The 26465-nt window shown below is 56.0% G+C and overlaps 2 protein-coding genes across 3 annotated transcripts; both read right to left on the bottom strand.

The window, feature by feature from the left end:
- Positions 1-5795, bottom strand: Ctrc (chymotrypsin C). The gene is made up of 8 exons (XM_042669758.1): positions 5739-5795; positions 4296-4387; positions 4107-4204; positions 3174-3299; positions 2153-2289; positions 1411-1556; positions 351-503; positions 1-72 (listed from the first exon to the last, which is right to left on the bottom strand). The coding sequence occupies exons 1-8, from the start codon at positions 5776-5778 to the stop codon at positions 58-60; spliced, it is 807 nt and encodes a 268-aa protein (XP_042525692.1). The 5' UTR covers positions 5779-5795; the 3' UTR covers positions 1-57.
- On the bottom strand, positions 4746-26465 carry Efhd2 (EF-hand domain family member D2). Of its 2 annotated transcripts, XM_042669761.1 has the most exons (5): positions 26083-26433; positions 14731-14878; positions 13429-13563; positions 12560-12727; positions 4746-4756 (listed from the first exon to the last, which is right to left on the bottom strand). In XM_042669761.1, the coding sequence occupies exons 1-4, from the start codon at positions 26382-26384 to the stop codon at positions 12596-12598; spliced, it is 717 nt and encodes a 238-aa protein (XP_042525695.1). In that variant the 5' UTR covers positions 26385-26433; the 3' UTR covers positions 4746-4756; positions 12560-12595. The 2 variants fall into 2 exon arrangements, with proteins under 2 accessions (XP_042525695.1, XP_042525694.1); XM_042669760.1 differs by lacking the exon at positions 4746-4756 and having other exon boundaries at positions 11387-12727; positions 26083-26465.

The raw sequence follows: 26465 nt of genomic DNA, 5'->3' as shown, positions 1-26465 counted from the left end.
TGGCGGGAAGTTTGTTTATTGATTCTCAGGATTGGCTGTGGAGCGTCCCAGTGTGCATCAGAGCTGCATTTTCTGAGGAAAGAGGGGACACCATAAGCTCTGGGACATGTTACTTCTCGGGTAGGGAGGCAGCACAGGGCCCTGAAGGACAGGCCTAGTTGTCCCGGACGGGACACATCCTGGGCCTGGCGGGAAAGCCCCAGCCCAGCGCACCCCTGCCTTTGCCCGCTGAGGCCTGCATCAGGAGGCTGAATGACTGACTTCCTCCCAGGAAGGAAGGCCTGCAGGAGCAATGGAGGAGGGGTGAGATGGGCGGGCTGGGGAGCAGGGAGGGGTGCAGGGATGCCCACCTGGTTGATCCAGTCGATGTAGGCCGACACACGGGTAAAGACCGTGGGCTTCTTGCGTGTGTTGCAGCTCTTGGCAGAGCCGAAGCTGACGATGCCGCGAACCTCCCACGCCCCATTCTCTGCCTGGCAGTTCAGTGGGCCGCCTGAGTCCCCCTGCACCCGAAGAAACAGACATCAGCTCTGGGCCACCCCCAGAGGTCCGCAGAGAGGCCGGGGTGGGCCCTCGGCCTCCGTTCCCCCTGCGCTAGCCATGGTGAGGGCCGCAGAGTACATCGGGCCACTTTGCTCTCTTTGGGGAGTCTGTGGCCTGTAGGCTAGTTCTTGGTTTGCTGTGTGATCTTGAGATGATCCAGCCATCTCTGTGCCTGGGTTTTTCTCCATGAGCTCCCCAGAGAAGCAAGGAAGCTAGAATAGGGAGACGGAAAGGAAGGTGTGTGTGTGTGTGTGTGTGTGTGTGTGTGTGTGTGTGTGTGTTGTTGCCAGTCCTGGGGCTTGAACTCAGGACTTGGGTGCTGTCCCTGAGCTCTTTTGCTCAAGGCTAGCGCTCCACCACTTGAGCCACACCTCCACTTGTAGCTTTTTTTTTTTTGGAGATAAGAGTCCCATGGACTTTCCTGCCCGGTCTGGCCTTGAACCATGATCCTTAGATCTCAGCCTCTTGAGTAGCTAGGTGTGAGCTTGTGTTCAATGTTTTGTTCTTGTTGCATCCCGAGTCCCTGGCTGCAGGGAGCAGCTGACAGTCTGCAGTGGGGGGAGCTCTTTTCAGCCTCTGCGCAGGTGTGATGAGCCTCATTCAACCCTGGTGGTAGTCCTGGGAAGTGGTTATTATGGTTCCATTGCATTGCTGGGAAAACTGAGGCTTGGGAGCTCGTGCAGCCCGCCCAAGGTTATAGAGTACAATGCTCTGTCCCCAGGCCTTGAACTCTGCATATCATGTTCCCATCACCCGCTGTGGGGAGGGCAGTCAGGGAGTGGGCTGATACTCCCCGTGCCGCAGCCCACCCGGGGCAGTCGGCTTCTATCACACCCAGACCGGGGCCCCATGCACCCCAACACTCACGTTGCAGGCAGAGATGACACCATCACCGCCCGCACACACCATGGTCTTCTTCACCTGGAAGCCCCACCAGTCCAACCGGGAGCATGTGGCATGGTCCACAATGGGCTGCAGGCCCTGCTGCAGTTTGTCAGCGATGGGGCCATTGGCTGCAGGGAGAACGGCAGTGAGGAGGGGAGCCAGGCTGGGACCCACCTGGCCCAGGCGTGGAGGAGAAGATGCCGGCACGGAACAGGCACGCAGGTGCGCCCTGCCTGCACCTCCCGGTGGGAGCCCTGATTCTTTGCCTATTTATTTATTTGTGCTGGTTCTGGGGTTTGAACTTAGGGCCTGGGTGCTGTCCTTGAGCTGTTTTTGTTCAAGACTAGCGCTCTTATCATTTGGAGCCACAGCTCCACTTCTGGCTTTCTGGTGGCTAATTGGAGATTAGAGTCTTATGGGCTTTCCAGCCTGGGCTGGCTTTGAACCTTGATCCTCAGATTTCAGCCTCCTGAGTAGCTAGGATGACAGGTGTGAGCCACTGGTGCCCAGCTATGAGTTTTTCTTTTTCTTTTTTATATATGAAAAGGTGCAGGCAGAATGGGGGAGTGGTGGGCAAATGTGGTACTGTGATGTTGACTGTATGACATGAAAACGTTTCCTCCAGGAAGTCTCTGGAGATTTCCTCTGGGTGCACACGTGTGTGTAGGCACCTACATGTAAGTGTGTGATCCCACGTGTGTGCACATTTGTATGTGTTACTCACTCCAAAGGAGGCCCCAGCCGGTGACGTAGCAGGGATAATCCTTAGGCAGCAGGGACCCCTCCTCGGGCAGGCAGGCCACCTGGATGGTGTCGCTCAGCTCCACAGGCTCTGCCAGCTTGATGAGGGCAATGTCGTTGCTGGAATTCAGAGCGGAGGCTGAGTGAGTGGGAGGCTGAGGGAGCAGGCACTGGGTTCTGGCCCCTCCTGCCATTGCTAGGAGGCTCAGGCTGGGAGCCAGGGTCAGGTGGGTGGTTAGGGATCCTCTGTAAACATTCTGACTTCTAGCTGCCTATGGAGACCAAGGGGTGGGAGGAGGAACGAGCCAGCCGCTTCTCACCAGCTCATCCACCCTCCTAGACCTGGCTTCTCTGCCTCAGAGTGGGCTACATATCTGTCAGAAAAAGAAGGCCCGATGAGTTGGAAATCACTGCCACAGAGGAATGCCTGCAGATGCATTTTGTTTTTTTGTTAGTCATGAGGCTTGAACTCTGGGCCTGGGCGCTGTCCCTCAGCTCTTCAGCTCAATGCTAGTGCTCTGCCACCTGAACCACAGAGCCACTTCTGGTTTTCTAAGTGGTTACTTGGAGATAAGAGTCTCACGGACTTTCCTGCCTGGGCTGGCTTTGAACCTCAATCCTCAGATCTCAGCTTCCTGAGTAGCTAGAATTACAGGCATGAACCACTGGCGCCCCACAAAAGTTTTTCTTCGTCTTTTGTTGGTAATGGGGCTGGAAGGCTTCAGGCAGGACAGCACGACAGCCCTAGGATCACTGTTCCTTTGGGGGACCCTTGGCCAATGGTGGGAACCTGGGGAGATGCACCTCCCCTTAGCCTTTGCTGTTAGGAGTCATCTCTTTGGATGCTAGGCAGGAAGGCCCCGCCCATGACCCCACCCACAGGCACAAGGCCCCGCCCACCACCACCGCCCACCCACAACTGCAGATGGCCGCGCCCACTCAACTGGCTCCGCCCACAGGCCCACTTGGCCCCGCCCACGGCCCGCCCCTTGGGTGTCACTCACCGCACCAGGAGTGAGTTCCACTTCTCGTGGACGTAGATGGTGTCCACCTCCGCGATCACGGAGCCCTCCTCGTCCTCCACCGTCAGGTCGTTCTTCCCCAGGGCCACGCGGTAGGTCAGGGACTTGCTGGGTGGAGAAGGGAGCGGGGTCAAGCGGGGCCTGAGCCCCTGCCCGCTGCAGGTTAGTGGGGACTCCAGGCTCTGGGCCTGGGCGAGTGCCAGTGCCCGGGGCCGGGCCCAGGACCAGGGCCCGGCCCAGGACTTGGATCCACGGTCTTGGCTTGAGCTGTGGCCTGGCTGCACATCTGGGCAGCCTTGAGACTGGGCCTCCTCAGCTGTAAGGTGGGGTGGCCTGTGAAGCGGGGTGACCCAGGGCCCTTCCCCCAGGGCTGCGGTGGGGGGAACAAACAAAGCATTGTGGAAAAAGTCACTGACTCTCCCTGCTTCTGTCACTCCCCCCTCCCCCCCATTCGAATTTTTTGACTTCTTTTGTTGGGGTTGTGTTGGGGTCTTAAGTTTGGAAGGTAAGTGCTGTACCCCTTGAACCATTCCCCCAGTCCTTTTTGCTCTGGTTATCTTTTTTTTTTTTTTTGTATGTGTGAGCGCCAGTACTGAGGCTTGAATTCGGGGTAGGGTGCTCTCCCTTAGGTTTTTTTGCTTAAGATGGGTGCTCTGTACTTGAGCCACAGCTCCACTTCTGGCTTTTGGGTGAATCATTGGAGAGAAGAGACTCAACAGACTTTTCTGCGGGGCTGGCTTTGAACCTTGGTCTTCAGATCTCAGCCTCCTGAGTAGCTAGGGATACAGGCGTGCCACTGGCGCCCCGCACGGACTGTTCTAATTTATGCCTTTACTTGTCTATTGTTGCACCAACTGTGGTAGATGTCTCTGCCCCAGGGCGATGGTGGGTCCTGTGGGACCCCAGCCTGCTCACTTGATGCAGTGGGCCGCGGTGAGGACGTAGCTGCTGGCGATCAGCGTCCCGCCGCATGTGTGCCTCCACGTGTCACCCTTCAGGTACTGCAGAGAGATCTGCCAGAGGGAGCAGAAGGGCCTCCTGTCAGCCCCCAACGGGTCCCCCAGCCCTCCCCGCATCCCTCCCCGTTGCCTGAAGAATGCTCACCTGCCACGGCCAGCTGTGAGGGACCGCATCGTCTCCCCCCACCACCCGTGCGGACAGGTTGGGTGGGAAGCTGGGCACTCCGCAGCTGGCAGCTGGAGACACAGAGGGAAGTGTGCAGGGGAAGGGCAGGGAGGGACAGAGGGGGCAGAGGGTGGGAGCAGGGATTGAGTGCCTGGGCAGACAGGAGGGGCTCAGATTTTGCCCTGTGACGTCGGGCTCAGTACAGATAGAGGGAAACAGGCACGGGGCTGCCTATGCAAGTGTCCTGGTGCACTGTCCAGCTGCCTGTTTCAGGGCACAGCCGAGTGGGGGTTGGGCAATGGATATGAACGTCTGAGCTCCCCCCAGCTAGGAAGTGTGTGGAGTGATCAGAGTGTGTACTTGGCAGTGAGACAGATTGGGGCTCATATTCTGCCTCTCTCACTAGTGCTGGGCCGTACACCAGCCTCCCTCAGCCTCCTCTGGGGGCATGGAGATGGGAAGAGACCCTGTATTTCAAGAGGTCAGCTCCCATGTCTACAGCTGAGCATGCAGTAACCATGCACTAAATAGCAACTACTATTATGCTGTTGCTGCTGACTGAGACACTATCTTCAGTGCCTTATGCTTGCTAAGCATTCTACCACTTGAGCCACATCCCTAACCTTTTTGGCTTTAGTTGATTTCTGGTGAGTCAATTAACTTTTTGCCTAGTACTGGCCTCACATCACTATCCTCTAACCTCTTCTTCTGCATGGTATTGTTTGGCAACTATACCTAAATTGCTGGTTGAGATGAGGTCTTGCTAAGTTTTTGCCAGGGCTGGCCTCAAACCCATGATCCTCTCAATGAAGGAACTCTTAACAGGTGTTCTCATTTGCCAAACAAGCCAGGGGGATCAGGAGAGGCCAGATAACTTGGCTGGGTCCAACAATAGGCAAGTGGCCTTTTTTGTTGTTGGTGGTTGTGGGGCCTGAATTCTGGGCCTGGGCGCTGTCCCTCAGCTCTTCAGCTCAAGGCTAGCACTCTACCACTTGATCCACAGTGCCCTCCGGTTTCTTCTGCTTATGTGGTGCTGAGGAATCAAACCTAGGACCTCATGCATGCAAGGCAAGCACTCTACCACTGAGCCACCTTCCCAGCCCTGGCAAGTGGCCTTTAAGCTGAGACCCTTGGGCTCCTAATCTGGGAGAATGCCACCAAAATGGAGGTGATGAAAAAATCCCTGAGAAGAAAGAGCTGGGAAAGGCGGGCTCTGCTGGTCCTGCAAGGAGAAACTCCTGTGCCCAGCCTCTGCCTCCCCTCTGGACCATACTGCGTGTGGCCCAGAACTCAACCTTGCAGGACCACCTGGCAGGAAGTGACTCAACTCACACACAGCTACCAGTAGTCAGACCCCCAAAGTGCCTTTCCTGGAGAGCCAAGGGCACCCAGGGGTGCCGCTGGTCCCCACCCCCAGCTTACCACAGGCCAGGAGTGCAGCAAAGACTGTGATGGCCAGCATGGTGCAGGTGCTCAGAGGCTGCCTGTGGAGGCCGGGAAAGGGTGCTTTATAGACCCGAGGGAGGCCTGAGGGGACCCCGAAGGGGGCGAGGCCCCAGGTCAAGGCCAAGACACACCCCAGAGGAACCTGTTCCAACAGGGTGCTTTCTCTGACCTTGGCTGCTGTTTGGTTTGGATGGGAGGCAAGGTTGGCTGCGAACGAGTGCCAGTTGGGAGGGGCAAGGATTTTTTTTGAGGGGTGTGGGGGGCTCTACTGAGCTTGGGGTGTGTTCCCATTTCCTCTCTCCCAGTGGGTGCTTTTGTTGTTGTTTCGGTCATAGGGCTTGAACTCTGGGCCTGGGCGCTGTCCCTGGCTCTTCTGCTCAAGGCGAGCACTCTACCACTTGAGCTACAGCGCCACTTCTGGTTTTCTAGTGGTTAATTGAAGATAAGAGTTTCATGGACTTTCCTGCTCCGTCTGGCTTTGAACTGCGATCTTCAGATCTCAGTCTCCTAAGTAGCTAGGATTGCAGGTGTGAGCCACCAGTGCCCAGCTTGTTGGTGTGTTTTATGCTAGCACGGGATGTAGTTCAGGACATTATTTGCCCTGCTGTCCATGCTTCTATTTTTTTTAAACCAGTACCGGGGCTTAAACTCAGGGCCTGGGCATTGTCCTTAGGCTTCTTTTGCTCAAGGCTAGCACTCTTCCACTTGAGCCACAGTGCCACTTCTGGCTTTTTCTGCTTATGTGGTACTGAGAAATCGAACCTAGGGCTTCATTCATACTAGGCAAACACTACCACTAAGCCACCTTCCCAGCTGGACTTTTGTCTATATTTTTATATGCCTGAAGTTCTTTTTTATCTTTTAAAATAAGCTTGTACTATTTTTTTGGTTGGTTGTGGGGCTTGAACTCAGGGCCTGAGCTCCTGTGCTCTACCACTTGAGCCACAGTGCCATGTGTAGTTTTTGAAGTGGCTCATTGGAGGTAAGAGTCTCAGGGGGACTTTTCTAACGGGGCTGGCTTTGAACTGTGACCCAGGGTGGGTCCGGATTGGGGTGGTAGGGCAGTGGATACTTCCCAAGCCACTGGATCTATTGGTGGACAAGCCCTACACTCCCTCCCACCCCCCTCTCCACCCTCCACCAGTTCAGAGACCAGAACAGTGAGCAGAGTTGCACACTGAGCAAGTTATGGGATTGAAATGGGGTCTGGATTCTGCCGATGTCAGTGACTGACCAGGTGGCACCCCAGACCCTGTGCTGCCTCCCTGGGCCTCAGTTTCCTCTGTGTCTGCTGAGCAAGCTGGGAAAATGAGCAGCCAGCCCGGGCAGGAAAGTCTGCGAGGCTCTTATCTCTAACCACCAGAAAAGCTGGAAGTGGAGCTGTGGCTCAAGTGGTAAAGTGCCAGCCTGCAGTGAAAAAGCTCAGGGGCCTTGAGTTCAAGCCCCAGAACCAGCACAAAAAAATATAGCTAAAAAACAAAGCAAAAGGTCTCAAGTCTCAATCTTTCACTGGGGTCTTCAGAAGTTCCTGCATGTCAGCAAGACCCTGTTGTACGTTGCACACTGATGTGTTCACACCAGCACTACATGCACACATACAGCCATGGATGTACTGGATGCATGGCCAGGTGACACGGTCTTTTCTGGGTAGTACTGGGGTTTGAGCTCAGACTTGGAACTTTCTAGACAGGCGCTCTACCACTTGAATCATGCTTCCAGCTTTTTTTGCTTTTAGATTAATTTTTGAGTAGGATCTTGCTTTTTGTACAAGGTAGCCTTGGACCTGGGAACCATGATCCTACCTATAGTCTCTAACGCTGAGAGGATAGAAGTATGCCTCCAGGCCCGGCTTGTTTGTTCAGAAGAGGTCTTTATAACTTTTTACCTGTGCTGGCCTCAAACCACCTACTACCCATTTAGTTTGGTCAGTTTGTGGCACTGTCCCTGAGCTTTTGTGTTCGAGGCGAGTGCTCTATCACTTTGAGCCACAGCACCACTTCCATTTTCTGATGGTTAATTGGAGATAAGAGTCTCACGGACTTTCCTGCCCAGGTTGGCTTTGAACCGCGATCCTCAGATCTCAGCTTTCCCAGTAGCTAGGATCACAGGTGTGAGCCACCAACTCCCAGCCTTACTTTTTTATTGTGTGCCAGGACTGGGGCTTGAACTCAGGACCTGGGCATTGTTCCTTAGCTTTTCTGCTCAAGACTGGTGCTCTACCACTTGAGCCACAGCTCCACTTCCAATGCTGCCTTCTGAGTGCCTGAGATGATAAGCCTGAGCCAGTGTGCCTGCAGGAAGAGAGTCACTATTGTCTGGATGCTCACAGTGGGGCATCAGGAGGGGCTCCTGGTTCCTTCTGCTTTCAGAGGCGCAGACAGCAAGACTTTAAGGCAGCAGTCTTGTTATAAGTCAAGGAGGGCCCTGTGTGGAAGACAACAATGAATAATTGTCCCAGAGAGACTCCAGCTTGGCCTTCAGTTGCTTCAGATGTTGAAGATAGGATGCTGGGGGCTTTGATGAGATGGACTAAACCCATGGTGAAGGGAAGCCCAGTACCATTGCTTCCTGGCTGTGTGACCTTGTATACATAAGTTAACCTCTCTGTGCTTATACTTCTCATCTCTAAAGTGAGGATTTAAAAAATTGTCATTTGGGCTGGGAAGGTGGCTCAGTGGCAGAGCACTTGCCTTGCATGCATGAGGCCCTGGGTTCGATTTCTCAGTACCACATAAGCAAAAAAAGCCGGAAGTGGCGCTGTGGCTCAAATGGTAGAGTGTTAGCCTTGAGCTGAAGAGCTGAGGGACAGCGCCCAGGCCCAGAGTTCAGGCCCCACGACCAGACCCCCCCCCCAAAAAAAAAAATTGTCATTGTCTTTTTTTTCTTTTTGAGATAAGGTCTCCCTATGTAGCCCAGGCTGGTCTCAAATTTGAAATCCTTTCTTCCCTTCCTGAGTGCTGGGATTACAGCTGTGAATCATCATGCTCGACCTACCATCTGATTCTTTGAAGGCTTGAGCTTTGTTGACACTGTCCTCCACCAAAATATAATTAAAACTGTAATTTGAAGGCTTGAGCTTTGTTGACATGGTCCTCCACCAAAATATAATTAAAATTGTAATTTATGAGTGTATGACTATATAGAACTCATTTTGGATTTCCCCCTGCTGACCTCAGGGCCTGGGCACTGTCCCTCAGCTCTTTAGCTCAAGGCTAGCACTTTGCCACTTGAGCCACAGCGCCACTTCTGGGTTTTTCTGCTTATGTGGTGATTAGGAACTGAACCCAGGGCCTCATGCATGCAAGGCAAGTGCTCTACCACTGAGCCACCTTCCCAGCCCCCGCCCCTTGCTGATTTTAAAGGAAGAACAACACTTCCATGGATCCCTCAAGGTGGCATGGGGCCTTCAGGAGCACACAGGGACTTGAGCGTGTCCTCCTGAGTGAGGCATCTGTGGTGGAATGGCTGAGATTCTGAGTGGTTCTGGGGTCCGGGCCTTGGAAGGGCAGCTGGGCAGGGGTGGTTGTTGTCTGGCTGTTGCCACACTCCCCTTTTCCTCCCTTCTTCCCCCCCCCCCCAGCCCCGCTGTGCTTATGCATGGCGCCCCTGGGCAGGGGTCATCATTCCCAGTGTCCACACTGTGATGCCCACCAGGCTGGCTGACTTGTCTGCTGGCTGGAGAAGTTGGAGGAGGAGCTCTGAGTGGCTTTCCTGTGATTGGAGAAGGTGTGGGTGTGGAGCGGATTAAAATGTGCATATTTAAAGATGTCATCATTGTACTTGCCTGATTGTGAGGGACTGCCATGAAATATATGCAAAAGAAAGAGTAATTAATTCGCTCATTTTCCCCATACTCCCTCAGCCCTACTATAGTGCAGACTCAGTGCTAGGACCGGGCCAGATGACCCCAGGGAGCTCCCTGCCAGCCAGGGTGATGGTCCAGGGCTGGAGCTCTGCCTGAGGCGAGTCATTCTGGGTGGGACCTGGTGGGATGGGGCTTGCAAGGCCCCTTCTCTACAGATCCATCCCTGGCCAGGAGGAGCAGAGGGCTTGAGGGAGATGCTGACAGGCTCTCTACCTCCCCTGGCACAACCCTGGGTTCCGCAGGCCTGGTGGGCTGCTCAGGAGGAGGCGGTGCTGGAAAAGCACCAGAGGGACGTGTGGGAGGCCAGGCTGGGTGTGTGTGTTGGGGGGGGGGGGGGGCAGACAAGGCCCTGGGAATGGGGCGAGCCTGGGAAAGGAGCAGGTGCCACTGACAGAGGTTGAAATTTTCTTGGCTTTGGGGCCAGGACTCGAGTGGCAGCTGTTGCTCTTGGATGAGGGTCATGGCTGAAATGTTAGAGCATGTGGGACCCCCTCGGGGGTGAGTTGAGGGGCTGCCAGGCTTCCCTTAAATCCCACGGACGCATGGGATGAGAGCCCTGAGCACACAGGGGCCTTCCTCCTGACCCCTCCCTCCCACTGCGGGACTCTGGTGCACTGAACGGCCATGGCTAACCTACAATCTTGTGTTGACAGCTTCTCAGGCATCTAGAACATATAGGGGTGGTGGACCCCGGAAATATACCTCCAGAAGCTGAGAGCAAGGCCAAGGGGCAAGGGACATCTGGACTTTTGCAGTATCAACTGTGACAGCCAGGGGGCAGTAATGCCAAGTCTAATGAGAAAGTCCTGTGTTTACCCAGACCCTTTGGGCTGTGCTAGAGGCACAGGGCTGGGGAGAGGAAGGTCCTGGTTCTCCCTGGGGGTGAGCAGGAGGGAGATGAGGACACCAGGTGGCGCTGTGTTCAGAACCACAGGAGCAGCTGCTGGTCCCAGCCCTGCCCTCCCCAGGGGGTGCTCTGGCCTGCTCAGGAGGGCAGGTGGCACATCAATTCATAATTCAAGCCAACAGGTTTTCCTTTTGCAGCCCAGTCCAGCCTTGAATCAGAGCTCCTGCACCATGGACTGCAGTGGTGCACTACAACCCTTGGCCACAGGGTGGTGGGCTCAGCTGTGCACTGGGAGGGCTGGCTGCATCCACTGGCTCTGCTGTCCTGTGACCCTTCAGAGACTCAGGCCTCCTAGATTACTTTGTGATACTGGGGTTTGAAGTCTGGGTCTTCTGTTTGCTAGATGCTCTGACATTTAAGCCATGAGCCAGCCCTTTTTGACTTACTGAGTAGGGTCTGGCTTTTTTGCCCTAGCCTGCTTGGACCATGGTCCTATTTATGATCCAGCAGAGCAGGGATGATGGGTGGGCCCCAGCTGCACCCTGGCTTATTAGCTGAGAAACAGAACTTTTGCCAGGGCTGGCCTTGAACTTGGATCCCTCTGATCTCAGCCTCTCAAGTAGTTAAGATGACAGGCATGAGCCGCCATATCCAGCTCAGGCCTCCCAGCCAGTTCTTATTTGTAAAACAAAAGTAATAGCACACCCCCTTTGAGGGCTGGCTTGAGGACCAAGTAAATGCTCAGATTAATGTCTGGTGGCACCATGTGGGCCTCAAAGGGCAATTTCCCCCTTAGGAAGTGTGTCCCCTAGGCCTCTGTCATGGGTGCCCAGACTCCAGGTGCCCTGTCCCTGTCCCCTCCCTTTCCAGCTCCTCCCCTCCCCAGGAACCTTCAAGAACCACATACACACATACGAATATACAATTTTATCTCATTTTAGTTAAAAAAAATAATCGTACCACCAAATGAAGAAGTATCTTTTTTTGTTTTTGTGTTTTAGGGGAGAGGGGCAGGGGTGGTGAGGAGGGAGGAAAGAGAAAATGCAAGACAAGCCCAAAGAAAATCTTACATTCATCTGTATAAACACATCCTCTAAGGCCAATGCGGCGCCGCCGAAGGCCGCCACGCTCGCTCAGCCCCTCCCCCCCTCTCACTTCGACGCCAAAAAAATAAAAGCTCTGCCGGCCACGGCAGCGGCGCGGTGGGGGCTCTCGGGACAGCGTAGTAAAATAAAGAGTTATTCAATTCCAAAGGCAGGGACACCGTCAGGAGACACACAGAAAGTTGCATAACTCTGGCCCGTTCACTTGGGGGCGGGGGTCACAGCTTCACAACACAGCAACAGGCAACACGGACACACGCGAGCGAGCATGGGGGGCCATCCCCCAGCAGGTGACGGGCACGGGGTCCCCATGCTTCCTAGAGGGGTGGGCACGACACAGCATGGACAGGGGCCAGGTGCGAACAGACTCGCTGTCAAAGCACTTCCTGGACACATGGGGGAGTCAAGGCAGAGAGCTGGGCTCTTCTCTCGGTGAGGGATTGATTCCTCTCCCACCCGGCCCTCCCCAGCCGCTGCCCCTGCCGGGAACCCCAGGGCAGCCCAGCAGAGTGGGCCCGAGAGGTAGATTGGCATGGCAGCCCCCTACCCTGCCTGGCAGAGGCCGCTCCCATTCCATCCGAGAGAGGGGGCAGAGCTGGAGGCCAAGGTCCTGGGGACCCCCCCATCTCCCACAGTCCCTTAGGTCCTGCTCTCTGGTGGCGCCCCTGCCTCCTCAGTTCCAGGGCAGGGTGGCCGGCTGGGTCAGGGCCGGTGGAGGGGCTGGGGAGTGGGGGTGCGAGCACACAGGACACAGGAATGGAATGGCGGGAGCTGGACTGGGGCAGGCAGCGGCGCGGCGGGGTGTGAGCCGCAGGGGTGGCTGCAGGGCCTGCGCTGGTGGCTGCGGGAGGGGTGGTGAGGGCCCGGGCCACTCCTGAGACCCTTCGCAAAGCTTCCGATCACACACGATTTAGGATTTTAGTTGTGGTTCTGTCAGATGGGCGGCCAGGACTCCCGCTCAGCCTCGGCCTGCCCCTGTGACACACCAGGCGGGGCGGGGCAGGGCCGCCGGGCCTCCCTACTTGAAGGTGGACTGCAGCTCCCGGAAGGCTGCTTTCCTCTGCTTCATCTCCTCCGCCTGCTTCTTCCGTTCCTCCTGTTCCGCCTTGATCTCCTCCTCGAAGCGGCTGGACACATTGATGGCCTGCACCTAGGCCACGGGGGCGCAGGGTTAGGCTTGCAGGGGCCTCCACACCGCCCGCTGGGGACTTTGATCTGGGATTGCCTCTGGCTCAGTCTTTAGCCTTGTCCCATCTGACTACACACACAGCTCTGGCTTCCACCAGGTCAGGCTAGGGGTGGAACACTGCATTCGCCTCTCTGAGCCTCAGTTTCTCTACTAACAACCCGTGCTTGACAACTCTGGCCTCACAGGTTCTTATATGGGATTGAAAAACAAAATTCATAGCTGGGCACTGGTGGCTTACGCCTGTTAATCCTAGCTTCTCAGGAGGCTGAGACTGGAGGATGTGGTTTGAGGCCAGCCAGAGCAGAAAGCCTGTGAGACTCTATTTTCAGTTAATCAGCAAAATGTCAAGCAGGAGGGACGGCTCAAGTGAAGAGCTCCAGCCCAGAAAGCAAGCTGAATGAGAGAACAAGGCTCTGAGTTCAAACCCCAGAAACAAACAAAAAATCCAACAAAAGAAGACAAAACAAAGATGGAATTCATATTTGGTGCAGAGCAGGGCCCCATAATAGAATGACTGATGCTGTCCTGATTTCCTGCCCTCCAGTGGAGCCTGGAATGTTCCAGAGGGAGGTGAGGGAGGCCTTAAGAAGGAAGGCTTGGGTGAACGGGGTGGGCAGGGCCCAGGCTACCAGTCCAGACTTGCCCAGCCCCCGGTTCCTCACCTTGGCTTCGAAGAAGTTCTTGGCTCCCTTAACTCCCTCGGTGGAGACGTCGATCTCGGAGAGGCGGGCCAGCACGTGCAGCCCGCTGTCTTCCTGCAGCTCCCCAGCTGCCGCCTTGCGGAAGATCAAGAGGAACTACAACGGGACAGGTGGGGTGTCAGTCACAGGACACACCGGGCCTGGACTCAGGCCTGCCCTGGAGAGGGAGGCCTGCTCACACCAGGACCAGGACACACCAGGACAGCTGGGCTGTGGCCCCTCAGTGCCCCTCCCTCTCTGAGCCTCTTATTTGCCCCTCTGCATGATGGGAAGCTGGGCCCCTCATCTCTTGTCTGCTCAGGACCCTGCTTTACGCAGTCCTGTGTCTATCCACACCCAGAATCATCCAGTTGATGCTGCGGCTTGAATCAGGGCTTCACACTTTCACTAGGCATTTTTTACTCAAGGCTGGTGCTTTACCACTTCAGCCATATCTCCACTTTGAGCTTTTTTTGGGTCAATCCTAGGACTTGACCTCAGAGACTGGGCACTGTCCTAAGCTTCTTTTTGCTCAAGGCTAGAGCTCTACCCCTTGAGCCACAGCACCACTTCCGGCTTTTTCTGTCCATATGGCACTGAGGATTCGAACGAGGGCTTCTGCACGCTAGGTAAGCACTCTAGCACCCGGCCACATTCCCAGCCCCACCACTTTGAGCTTTTTTGCTGATTCATTAAAGATGAGTCACTGGGACTTTCCTGCCTAGGCTGGCTTGGCACCATCTCCCTGAGATCTCAGCATCCTGAGTAGCTGGGCTTATAGGGGCGAGCACATTTATCCCTGTCTCCCACTGGGCCCTGAAAGGCACACCTATCTTATGGGAACGAGGAATGCCCAGAGACAGTAGAAGACTTGCCTGGACTCCCAGTGCCCCAAGGATTTGAACCTGTGTTCTGGACTCTGGACCATCCCCCTGGGTTGACGTCCTCCCTCTCTGGTGGCCTCCAGTTTTCCCAGTGGCCCTTGTCACCTCCTTCCCCCCCTGCCTCCTTTGGCCTCCTGCTAGTTCGCCCATGCTCAGGGGGCTTCTAAGAACCCGCCCGGGGTTCTGGCACCACCGCTGCCAGATGGGCTCAATGAAGAACAGGCTGACCTGAACCCCAGTGTTGTGATGGCACCCTCTCTAGGGTCCCCCTAGAAGCACAGGGTCTTAATCTGTACCCCCAGGGTTGGACAGTATACAGATGTCACTCAATGTATGCTTACTACACAGCACAGGAGATACCCTCGGGCCTCAGGCAGCCCCGGGTGGGGGTGGGGCTCACCTCCCGGAAGCTGAGCTTACTGTCGAAGTCCTCATCTACCTCCTTGATCATGTTCTTCAGGCCAAGGTGGGTCTGGGGGGCCCCCAGCTTCTCCATCATGAGCTTCAGTTCCATGAGGTCAATGAAGCCATCCCGCCCAGCATCGTACCTGCGAACACAGCTTCGTAAGGACACCCCGGCACAGCCCAGATCTGGACGAGTGAGGCCGCAGGGCAGAGGGCACCTGTCTCCGTCCAGCACGGAGCGAGGATTCCCACAGGCCGGCTGGGGGCTCTCTCTGGCCAGGCCCAGCACCTTCCCGGCCTCTGAGCTATCAGGCATGCCAGACACGTCTAACACTGAGCGGAACCCCCAAGCCCCCCAAATGCGACCTCTCTTTTTGTGAGGGGAGGAGGGGGAGGGAGTGGGGGAGGGCTGAGCAGCCTGGTTCTACAAGGACACCATAAGGAGTCTACTCTCCCCCATCCAGCTTTTCTCCAACAGTAGGGCAGAGACAGACGGTGTGGCAGCGTCTCCCAGTCCCTCACCCTCCTCCTGAAGGGTGACCGTGGCCAGGGGCAGCCGCCAGCCTGTGCGCTGCCTGGGTGGAGCCGGTGGAGTGGGCATTATCAGGCTAAGCAAACACCTGCCTGCCCTCCTCCTGGGACAGCTGGAGGAGGGGGCGGGGAGAGTGGCTTTTCAGTGCCTAACAAAGCCCCGCGTGGGTCTGAAGCCTCCAGCTGGCTGGGTGACAGCAAAGCGACAGGGAAGGGCTGAGTGCTAGCGTGTGAACACACACTCCATTCCAGCTCCACCTCTGTACTCCTGAGGACGTCCCTTGCCTTTCCCTACTTACATCAGCTGTGTGCCACTCTGGACAGCTAGTAGTAGTCACTTCCTGAAGTCTGTCTTCGTATCATGATCTTATTTTACAACAGAGGTACAGAGAGGTAGTGACTGGCCAAAGCTCATACAGCAGTAAGGAAGTTGCTAGGCTTCTCCCCTAGTTCTGTGGAGCTCCTAAGCTTTCTCAGTTGCTCGGGACCCTACCCCATGTCCAGGGGCTGCCTTTCTACACAGCCGGTGTCTGCCTGCAGCTGAGGAAGTATTTGTGCCGGGGGTTATAAATAGTTCACTCACAAGTGAGTCAGTGGCTGGGGTGATGGAGCACAGGAAGGATGGGGCTCGGGGGCCTGGAAGGAACACAGGGTCCCCTGACCACCTTCCCGTCTGGGGCGATGGACTGTGTGTGGCAGATAGGAGAGGGCCTGAGGGCGGCGGGCGGGGCAGGAGGAGGGGCCTGTGGAGCAACTGCCTGCAACTTGGGGGGAGGGGGAGAAGAGGGGCAGAATCTGCAGAGGTCAGGTCGGCCCCTCAGAAAGCTGGCCTTCCACTTCCTGGCTGGGCTCTAATGAAGCTCAGTGAATATGTTGGGGTTCTGGGATCCACATCAAAGCACCGACTATGTGTGTGTTGGTTCTGGAACTTGAACTCAGGGCCTGGGCACTGTCCTTTTTTCAATCAAGGCTGGCGCTCTAGTACTTGAGCCACAGTTCCACTTCTAGCTTTTTGGTAGTTAACTTGGAGTTGTCTATGGGGCTGGCTTTAGATCTCAGCCTCCTGGGTAGTTAGGATGACTGGCCTGAGTAACCAGTTCCCTGCAGCATGGTGGTCTGTAAGGAGGGGTGTGTCCTCCGGGGCTGCATGTCCCCCCCCCACACTTACGTGTGCTATTGGTATCTGGTGGGCAGTGGGCAGGAAAGCTGCTAAGTGCCCTACAGTCCATGGCACAGTCCCCACCACCAAGACCATCCAGCCCTAAATGTCGCTGAGGTTGAGGCTGAGGAGCCCTGAGGCGGCAGGTGCCAACATGGGTGGAGTCAGCATGAGAACTGGGCTCACACACACCTAGCACCCAGCAGAGGCATCAGGCAGAGCAGCCACCATCACCCTAGTGAGATTTAGCCAGGGTGGAGGTCCTTCTCTCTATGACTCCGGGGGTCATCCTGGGAGGTCAGGATGGAGGAAGAGGAGACTGCATAGCAGAGAGCAACTGGCCAGGACACAGAGGGCCAGACACTGACCCTGGCCCTGGGAGCCCCTGTGCAAGTGTGTGAATTTCTCCCAAAGCCAGGCAAGTGCAGATAAAGTGTTTGAATTTGGATGGAAGCCTGGGCTCTGGATTCTCAGGCGCTGCCAACCTCCGGGCGCTGGCTGGGCTGCGGCTTAGACCGCTGTCTGTCTCAATCAAAGACTAATCAATTGCCAGGGATGCATCCAAGCAGGCTCCAGCCCCAGGGGGACAATGCAGGGGCTGCCGCAGCACCAAGCAGTCAGTGGCCAAGGTGAGGCCACGTGGGCTGGGAGAAGCCGGGTGTGGGGAGGGGGGCCTGGAGGTAGCTGTTCCAGGGGTACAGCTCTGCATGTGGTCTGTGGCTGAGGCCCACAGGTCTAGGCTCACTCACCCAGGACAGCCTCAATGTGTGTAGTCATACTAACTCTGCTAGACTGACATGGGTTCAAACCCTAGCTCAGGCCCCTGCTGGCTGAGTGACCCCACTTGAGTCTCTGACTCCCACCCCCTGCCCTGAGACTTGATTTACCCACCTCTGCCAATAGTTCTTTGACTTGGCTAAGAAACGGGGCAAGGATTAAACACAGGGTCTCAGAGCAGGGCCTAATCTCCACTAAGCCCCCCCCCCCATGCTACTTGTAGCAGTGGCGGCCAGTCACCTTAGGGTGCCGTGGCTTAAGGCCTGTAATCCCAGTTACTCAGGAAGCTGAGGTCTGAGGATGCTGACTCCAAGCCAGCCCAGGCAGATAAACGGGAGAGACTCCGATCTCTAATTAGCAGAAGTGAAGGTGCTGTTCAAGTGGCAGAGTGAGCAAAAGAGCGAAGCAAGAGCACGAGGCCCCGAGTTCGAGTGCCAGTACCAGCACACAGTATGTGCGTACACACAATGACCAGTGACCGTTGCTGGTGCTGCCGCCTGCAGGACTATTAAAGAGAGTGAGATTGTGGATACAGAACAGCTCGCGCGTAGCAGGTGCTCCAAACCTGCTGATTTCAGCGCAACGCTGGCAGGTACTTGATGAACTTTTTATGAACATCGCTATGATACTGGGAATGATGAAAACCAGCTGAGCCCCTCCTAGGGCTCCAGTCTGGGTGGATGGGGCTCATGGAGGATGAGACTGGGGAACGGGGTGGACAAGGTGACCCGGGGACCCCCTGGCCCCCACAGCCCCTGTCAGCCCTCCCCAAGCACCCAGCAACGTAGAGGGTGGAATGACAGAGTGTGTGCCCCTCTGGCTGGCAAGGAGGTGACAAGGGGCTGCCAAGGAGCCAGCAGAGAATGAAGTCCTTGGGTGGGAGGAGATGGAGCGTCCCTGGCTGGAAGCTCTCGGCTGGAACATCGGTGGTGCAGGTCAGGTCATATGACCCACATACAGTCTGGCTATGTGCTTCCAATTACAGAGGGAAATTGGGGCCCAGAGAGGGCAGTGAGCAGCCCAGGGTCACACAGCAGGTGGGTTTCATGATTCTTCCTAGTTCCTTAGGATCCCACATTCTCAATCTTACACGGCCTCTGGGGCTGGGCTGAGAGCCCTACCTGGAAAGGCCAGGGGCACCCAGAGCATGGCACAAAGCCTGGGAGCTCAGCAGTTCTCTCAGCACTGGGGCTGGCAGGGAGCCCGCATTCCTGTGTGCTCTCCCTGAATGGCTCTCACCAGGGAGGGCTAGGCAGCTGCTGCCCCGGATGCTGGTGACAGAAACCCCTTCCCTCCCCCCTCACAAGTGGCACACCCGGCTGCCATCCAGGCAGACACCATCCTCTGGGTTGACCCAGCTGCCTGCTGCCCCCGGTGCCCCCAGATCTGACAACTGGAAGCTCCCACGTGGGAGTGGCTGGTCGCATGGCATGCAGTACTGGTGCCTGGCTGTGCGCCTCAGCTCACCCCTTTCACACAATTACCAGACCAGTTACTCTTTGCTGAGCAGTTACTATGTGCCAGGCACTATGCCAAGTGTCTGAAGAACTCTATGAAGCAGGCGTAGACACCCCATTCAGCAGACCAGGAGGCTGAGGCTCAGAGAGGAAGAGCATCGGCCAAGGTCAGGGGTGACAAGGGGCAGCAGGGGCCCCATCCAGGCCTCATCAAAAGCACTGCTACAAGCCGGGCGCCGGTGGCTCACGCCTGTAATCCCAGCTACTCAGGAGGCTGAGATCTGAGGATCGTGGTTCAAAGCCACCCTGGGCAGGAAAGTTCATGAGACTCTTATCTCCAATATACTACTCAGAAAAGGTTGGAAGTGGCGTTGTGACTGAAGTGGTGGAATGATAGCCTTGAGTTCAAAGAGGCTCAGCGATAGTGCCCAGGCCCTGAGTTCAAACCAGAAAAAAACAACAAAAAAAAAGCACTGCTACAGATGTGCTGTGAACCTTCTAGGACGGGAGCGTCCTTCTTCCCTCCCCTCAGTGGTCCCGTCTGGCTTTGGGCTATCGATTACTGCAGGCATCTCCCACTCCCGCTGGGCTGTGCAGGGTGAGGGCAGAGTGATCTCAGGGTGTCCCTCCTGACCCAGGACCCTTGGGGGTGTAGGACAGATGTGGGAAGGGACACTGTTTATGGGCTCAAAAGCCACCAGGCCCACCTGGCTTTGGACTCAGCACTGAATTGTGATCATTATTATCTACCTTTAGGATTATCAGAGCAAGTGCAAGTGCTAGACTGGAGGTGTGGCTCGGTGGTAGAGCACCAGTCATAAGCAAGAAAGCCATAGAAAACCTGAGGCCAAGTTCAAACCATGGTACTTGTGCGCACGCACGCACGCACACACACACACACACACACACACACTCATGCTAGACTGGAAGCTTGGCTCAAGTGGGAGAGAGCCAGCTGTGAGTGAAAATGTGGAACAGGAGTAAAGGGCCTAACTTAAAGCCCTGGTATTGGCAGAAACAAGCAAACAAGAGTGTGATTATGGATACAAATTGGCTAGCACACTAGGCACTTAAAGTCTCTTAACCCAATTACAATGACAGCGCATCTCCCACTGGTTCTCTCCTAGCCTATGCCCAGAGCCTCTACTTTATGTCCCAAGAAATGGGAAGACAGGTTGCTCATAGCAGGAAAGTTCTAGATGGCAATACCTTGCTAGCTGTCCTGCCAGCTTGGTCCGGATGCTCAGTAGGAGGGGTGTGAAGCGGGATGATGACTCCTACACTCTTCTGCCACCCCCTCCTCATGCCCACATGGCTTCCTCCAGCCCTGTCTGTGGGATTTGATCTTGATTTCAATCTGACCGCAATCTGCTGCTGTGTGTCTGGAACTAGAATGGAGGGGCTGGAGCAGAGAAGCAGTGTGGAGTACTCATGCCCCGCTGCGACTTCCCAGGATCAAGTGGGCGCTCTGTTGACAGCAAGTTCCTGGGCGCTCAGCCTACCATGGTGCCTGGAGCTGGCGTCCCGCTGGCTCCTCACCTCTGCTTTCCTCCCTGCCTGCTCTGAATAATCACTCTGGTTAGGACACTGATTATAAAGAGCATTTCTTGAGTGCCTAATAAAACCCCAGTGTTTATTAATTACTTAGTCCAGACTCCATTCATCTAGTGATTCCTGAGCTGCTCCTGATGAAGTCACCTGCCTAAGGTCACCCTCTAGCAAGTGACAAGGGAGCTGTGGGCACGCACACCTGGGCAGCCTGTTGAAATGCAGATTATGACCTGCCAGCTCCAGGGTGGGGCACGAGCCTCCTCATTTCCATCTGGCTTCCGCAGCTGCTAGTCCACTCATCCGAGCTGAGGGGACAGGGGGTCTGGAGTCTGACAGACCTGGCTGAGATCTGGGTTCAAGTCCTGCCTTTGCCCTTCACAGGCTGTGAAGGAGAAGGCTGCTGAGCAGGGAGGGAGAATGAGCCCACATAGGCTATTCAGTGACTCGACCTCACTACTCTTCCAGGCCAGCCCTGACTGGCCCCAAGGCAGCAGGTCCAGGGGCCTGGATTTTTCCAGCTGATGGCAGGCCCAGGCCTTGGTCCCAGGAACAAGAGGAGAAGAGAAGGCAGGGAGGACCAGGAAAATCAAGAAGAACCAAAAGTTGGGAGGAGAGGTGACTCAGAGGCAGAGGGGGAAGTAGGAGGAATGGACATAGATCTAGGGCCTCCCAGGGGGGCAGGAGACGCTTTCCCCCAACCCTATGGGAAAGCCAGGCTGCTGCAGGCCCCAACCACTGGGCCTCCATAGACTGCTTTCCCTTGGGACTCTGAGCAGCCCTTTACACCCCAACATAGCCAGAGTCCCCTGGGCCTTCCGACTCTACCATTGGCCCCAGCGCCGGCTGTAACTGTGGACAAGTGACTCAGTCTTTTCCAGCCTCAGTTTCACCATCTGTGCTGCTGTGAGCATTGAACTTGAACCCTGAGTTATTCGGCATGTCCCTCTGGGAGTAGCTGGACCTTGAGGTTCTATTTAAGAAGAGCAGAGTGAAGGCAAGGGTGGGGGTGGCTGTGGGGAGCACATTTCCCCTTCATGTGGGCTCATCAGAGACCCTACCACACCATGGGTCTCAGAGATTTAGCCTCTGGAAGGCAGGAGAAACAGAGAGGTGGGGGGGGGGGGGTGGAGCGTGGGAGCGTGTGTGATACTGGGGCATGAACTCAGGGCCTCATGCTCTCCCTCAGCCTTATCACTCAAGGCTGACACTCTACCACTTGAGCTACAGCTCCTCTTCCTGCTTTTTGCTACTTAACTGGAGATAAGCATCTCAGGATTTTTATGCCTGGGCTGGTTTTGAACCACAGTTCTCAGATCTGAGCCCTGTGAGTAGTTAGAATTTCAGGTGTGCGCCATCGGTGCCTGGCTCAGGAGCACTGTTTTCAAATCTCTGAACTTGCTCAGATCTGTATGTATAAATGTGTATAAATGCACACATGAACAGACATGCTTTTCAAGACTACAGGCCAACACTGATAGGCTCTAGTCCTCAATGCTTTGCACAACGAATCCTCTGTACTTTACAGGTCCTATAACTCCAGGGGAAACTGAGGCTCGGAAGTACCTGGACAGTATCTTGTCCAGAAAGACTCAGTTGGGTGGGAGCTGAAAGGTGCTGGAGTTGCAGTTTTATGTCACTCCAAGCTTTTGTTTGCTTGTCCTTGTTTTCTTGCCACCTGCCTTCAGTGTAATTAAGTGATAATGAATGTTTCTCTATTTTTGTTATTTATCAGAGCCATATGTAGCTGTCAATCAGTGCCTGCTGGAGGCAGGCTGGGTCCGTCATTCCAGCCCCAAAACAAAGGGTTGTTGCCAGCCTGGCAGCTCCTTCCTGGGTAGATGTAGGCTGGTATGTGCTACTGCAGGGTCAGCCCCTAGGACCACCAATACTACATGGCATTTGCAAATGTGATGATGGAGACAGTAACTTAGCAAGAGCTCATCATCTTGCTCCAGGGTGAGGAGGCTGAACTCGAAGATGGGAGGTCTAAAGCCAGCCTGGGCAGGAAAGTCCAAGAAATTCTAATCTCCCATTAACTATCAGGAAGCCAGAAGTGAAGGTGTGGCTCAAGTGATAGGGTGCTACCCTTCAGGAAGAGCTGAGAGACAGTGCCCAGGCCCTGAGTTCAATCCCCAGTATTGGCACACAAAAAAAGGAAGGTTGCTGGGCACCGGTGGCCCACACCTATAATCCTAGCTACTAAGGAGGCTGAGATCTGAGGATCTCGGTTCAAAGCCTGCCCAGGCAGGAAAGTCCAGGAAACTCTTATCTCCAATAAACCACCAGAAAACTGGAAGTGGCACAGTAGCTCAAGTGGTAGAGCACTAGCCTTGAGCTGAAGAGCTGAGGGACAGCGCTCAGGCGCAGAGTTCAAGGCCATGACCGACCAAAAAAAAAAATAAAAAAAAGGGAGGTTGAAGTGACATTCCCAGGGCACATGCCTGGGATTTGAACCCAGTACTGCCAACTTCAAATTAACCACTGAGGGGGGGAGAGGAGCAGGGAGGGGAGAGGAGGGAAGAGAAGCCTCAGGAGCTTAAGAAGAAAAGCGCTGGCCGGAAGATAAGGAAAGACTGTCTGTTTCACACAAGGGGTTATGAGACAAGGTAGGAAGGAGGCTGGGGCAGGGCCCCGAGGTTCAGTAGGACAAGAACTAGGGCACTTTCCTCTGATTCCACAGCAGGCTCACTGTGCCATGGCTTCCTGTCCTTTCCAGCAGGTCTCGCCAGTCCTGGGGCTGGCATCCCCAAGGGACTCTAGCCCTGGAGGATTTTAAAAACAGCCCTGGATGGATGGGCAGAAAGCAGGAAGGAGAAGAGTGGGGGATTCGAGGTAACAGATGCCCTGTGACCACACCAGCAGACTAAGTTTAGGCCTAAGGAGGCAATGCCTCTTTGTGCCCAATGCTGGATCAGAACTCAACATGTCTGAGAAGCAGAAGCCACTATCCCTACTTTGCAGACCAGGAGGCTCTGGTTTGGATGATGAAGCCTCCCTATGGTCCTGAGCAAGTCCTCAATTTCCTTTTCTGTAAAATGGGCAGATGGGCTGGAGTCTCTCCAGGGAGGAACCTGCACTGCTGGATTTGCCATAGCAAATCGAGTGGATGGATCAGAAGCCTTCTCTGGAAGGCAGTTCTGATATCCACTGGGGCTCAAGATTCCTCAGAAATAAGCAAGTCACAGCCAAAGGGTGAGGGGTCTTTGCGCATCACCAAACACAGCCTGATCCTTTTGCAAATGGGGAGACAGAGGCCTGGGGACAGCAAGCAAGGTAAGGAAGGAAGCCCAGCTTCCTAGTTCAGTATCACAGGAGAAGCCAACTCCAGGTCTGCCTGTATGTTTGCCTGTGTTTCCTGCTCCAGACTTAGAGCGAGGCCCTGGCTGCAATCCCTAGGCCCTGCTGGGGCCCAGGAGGCTGCAACCCACTGGCATAGTAGCAGTGAAACAAGGGTTTTGTGCTCCACAAGGGCTGGTTGTTGGCCGTTCACAGTCAGGACTCAGCTGGGCTGGGTCCGGTACGCACAGTGAAGCCTTGTTTCCTTGAATACAAAATCGGTCAGCTTTCCATCCTGGCCAGGCCCCCCAGCGGGTGGCACTTCCTTCCATACAAGTCCAGTTTCCTGGCTACTTCCTGCTCCCTAAGACCTCCTAACACCCCAGGAAGCAGCGCTGGTGCCAAGAGGTAGCATGTGGGGCTCAGCAAACTCTGTCTCCAGCAAAGTACCCCTCATCAAACGGAACCTCAAAACAGCCTGTATGAAAAGCAAGTATGCTTTGCAAACACAGGTTATAACGGCTTTTCCCCACTGCTGCCCTCACAGACCAAACTGCAGCCTCCCAAGCTAGCTCAATTGGGGCGTGTGGGTGTCCCCAAAGCGGCTCCATCTTTTTTTGGGGGGGGGGTAGGGATGCTATGAAAGCCCAGGAGAAAGCTCAGGGAAGAAGGAAAAGTGGGATGTTGGTGATGTCAGATACGGACACAGACCTCTGCATTCTTGGTAAGACCTTACTCTTCACCTGCATAAAGGTATTGAAATAGTTACTAGCCAGAGGGAAGGGGAGCTCCGCTGGCCAGGGTCTAAGGATGCAGGAATCTGTCTTGTCTGAATAGCTGCTGGCTTCCCCCTGGGCAACTCTAAAGGAAGTCACAGCCATATGCCATCCCAGGCCTCAAGGGCATTTAGTGTCTATTTCGGAATGTGGTGGGGATGATGCTCGTTGGAAACTTTACAAAAACACCCTCCAGGACCTTGGGTGGGATGTGGGCTCTTTGGCTCTGGGTCTTCCTCCACACCCAGGTTTAGAAGGTGGAGGAGGCGGGGGGGGGGGGGGGGGGGGGTGTCAAAGGAAAAAGCCTGGGCCATCCAGCCAACTAAGACTAAGAACCAAAGCCCTCTTCCCCTGTGTTGGGGCCAAATGCAGAAGCTTTGCTGATACTGGGAGAGGAAGATGTGGGAAGAACTTCCTCAGGGCTTGGACTTGTGAAACACCCCCTTCGTGAGCTTCCTGTTTGGTGTCTGGGCTGTCAGAGTGTGGTTGGTGCTGACACCCCTCAGTCTGCTCCCTGCCACCTTTGCGCTGCCTGTTTAGGGTGGGCTGGACCTCTCTCTGCTTCTCCATGCAAAACATAGGCTCTAGATGGTTCTACCCTCTTCTGGATGCATCCAGCCAGTCCTGGTAGGTTGTCCTCTCTTCAAGAGCCAGGGGAAAGGACAGGCAACAGGAGGAGGGTTACCAAAGAGAAGACTGTCACCCCTTACTGGCCCTGGGCACCCATGTGGCTGAGGGGAGAAGGGGCTGCCTATGTCAAGGATGGACCGAACAGAAAGTGCAATCTTTCTTCTCCAGTTCCTCCCCAGAGATAACAAGTTTTGCTTTGTGGGGATGAGTGTGGCAAGGTGGAGCCCGTCTAACCTGGTGAGGACACTGCCCAGGGAGCTATAAAGAACTGGGGCAGAAGCACCTAAGACAGGAAGGGGCCCCTTATCTGCCTGGAGTGTGTGGGGGCCACTAGTGATCCTTTATAGGGAAGGGAAGGCCCGTAGTGGGGAACACAGAGACTCCTCATAGAAAGCAGGGGATCAGGGACTGCATTGCTGCTCAGTGCAGGGAGCTGGGAGGGCAAGAAAAGGAGGGGGCAGTGTGGGAGGGGGCAGGGAGGACTAAAGTCCAGAGAGGGAGAAATATGGGGGAGACTTCATGTCTGCAGAGTGGGGGACAGGGCCTGAGGGGCTCCTCCCTAGAAAGACCCCTGGAGGGCCAAAGATTTGGGAGCTGGCTAACTGTGGTGGGGGGGGGGGGGGAAGAAGGGGGAGAGTTGTTCCCCCAACCAGTTTGCTAGTAAGTGCTAAATAAACTCTGTGTGTGTGTGTGTGTGTGTGTGTTCTCCTAGTGGGAACCCAGGTTGTGGGGGCTCAGAGATCAGCAGAGGAAATAAGAGGACCTCAATGAAAAGGCTGTGCCCGGCATGGGTGCAGCAACGCGCTCCCCCATAGGAGGCTCTTGGGGCTGTCTGGCCCGCGAGCGCTGGGGTGGGTGGGGGTGGGGAACGGGGAGCAGGGGGTGGCGGGAGGAGGCCACTGGTCCCGTCTCGGGGCGCAGGGCGCGGGGAGGTGGGCCGAGCGCCCCTGACAGGGCCCAGGGGTTTCTGAGCACAGACCCGGTCCCACACCCGTGGGTGGCGGCGGCCCGCGTGGGGGGCCGTGTCGCCCCGGGGGCAGCCTCGCTCTGGGGAGGGTCCGGAGGCCGGCGCGCCGAGGGGCGCGCGGGGCCCGGCGGAGAGCCTGGCGGGGGTCCCGGGGCGCGGGGGTCCCGGGGCGCGGGGGTCCCGGGGCGCGGGGGTCCCGGGGCGCGGGGCTCGGGCCACTCACTGCTTGAACATCTTCTCCATGTCCTTGATCTGCTTCCTGGAGAACTCCTTGAACTCGGTGTAGGGGTTGAAGACGCGGCGGCTGGGCGACTGCGGCTCGCCGATGCCTTGGTTGAGGTCGGCGCGGCGCAGCAGCTTGGCGCTCAGCTCCCCGTCCGCGCCGCCCCGCGCCTCGGCCGCCTCCGCCGCCTCGGCCACTTCGGCCGCCTCCGCCGCCTCGGCCACTTCGGCCGCCTCGCCCTCGGCCTCGCCCTCCATCTGCAGCCGCCGGCTCAGCTTGCTGGCCAGCTCGTCCGTGGCCATGGTGGCCGCGCGGCGCTCGCTCGGCCCGGCCCTGCCTCCCGCGCGCCCGCCCGCCGGCCGCGCTCTTCCTCTTCCTGACAC

Source organism: Dipodomys spectabilis, unplaced genomic scaffold (genome assembly GCF_019054845.1).
Source record: "Dipodomys spectabilis isolate Male_0828 unplaced genomic scaffold, ASM1905484v1 ptg000504l, whole genome shotgun sequence".
NCBI classification, from domain to species: domain Eukaryota; kingdom Metazoa; phylum Chordata; class Mammalia; order Rodentia; family Heteromyidae; genus Dipodomys; species Dipodomys spectabilis.
The sequence above is the reverse complement of the archived record's forward strand: the minus strand, read 5'-3'. Positions and strand labels throughout refer to the sequence as shown.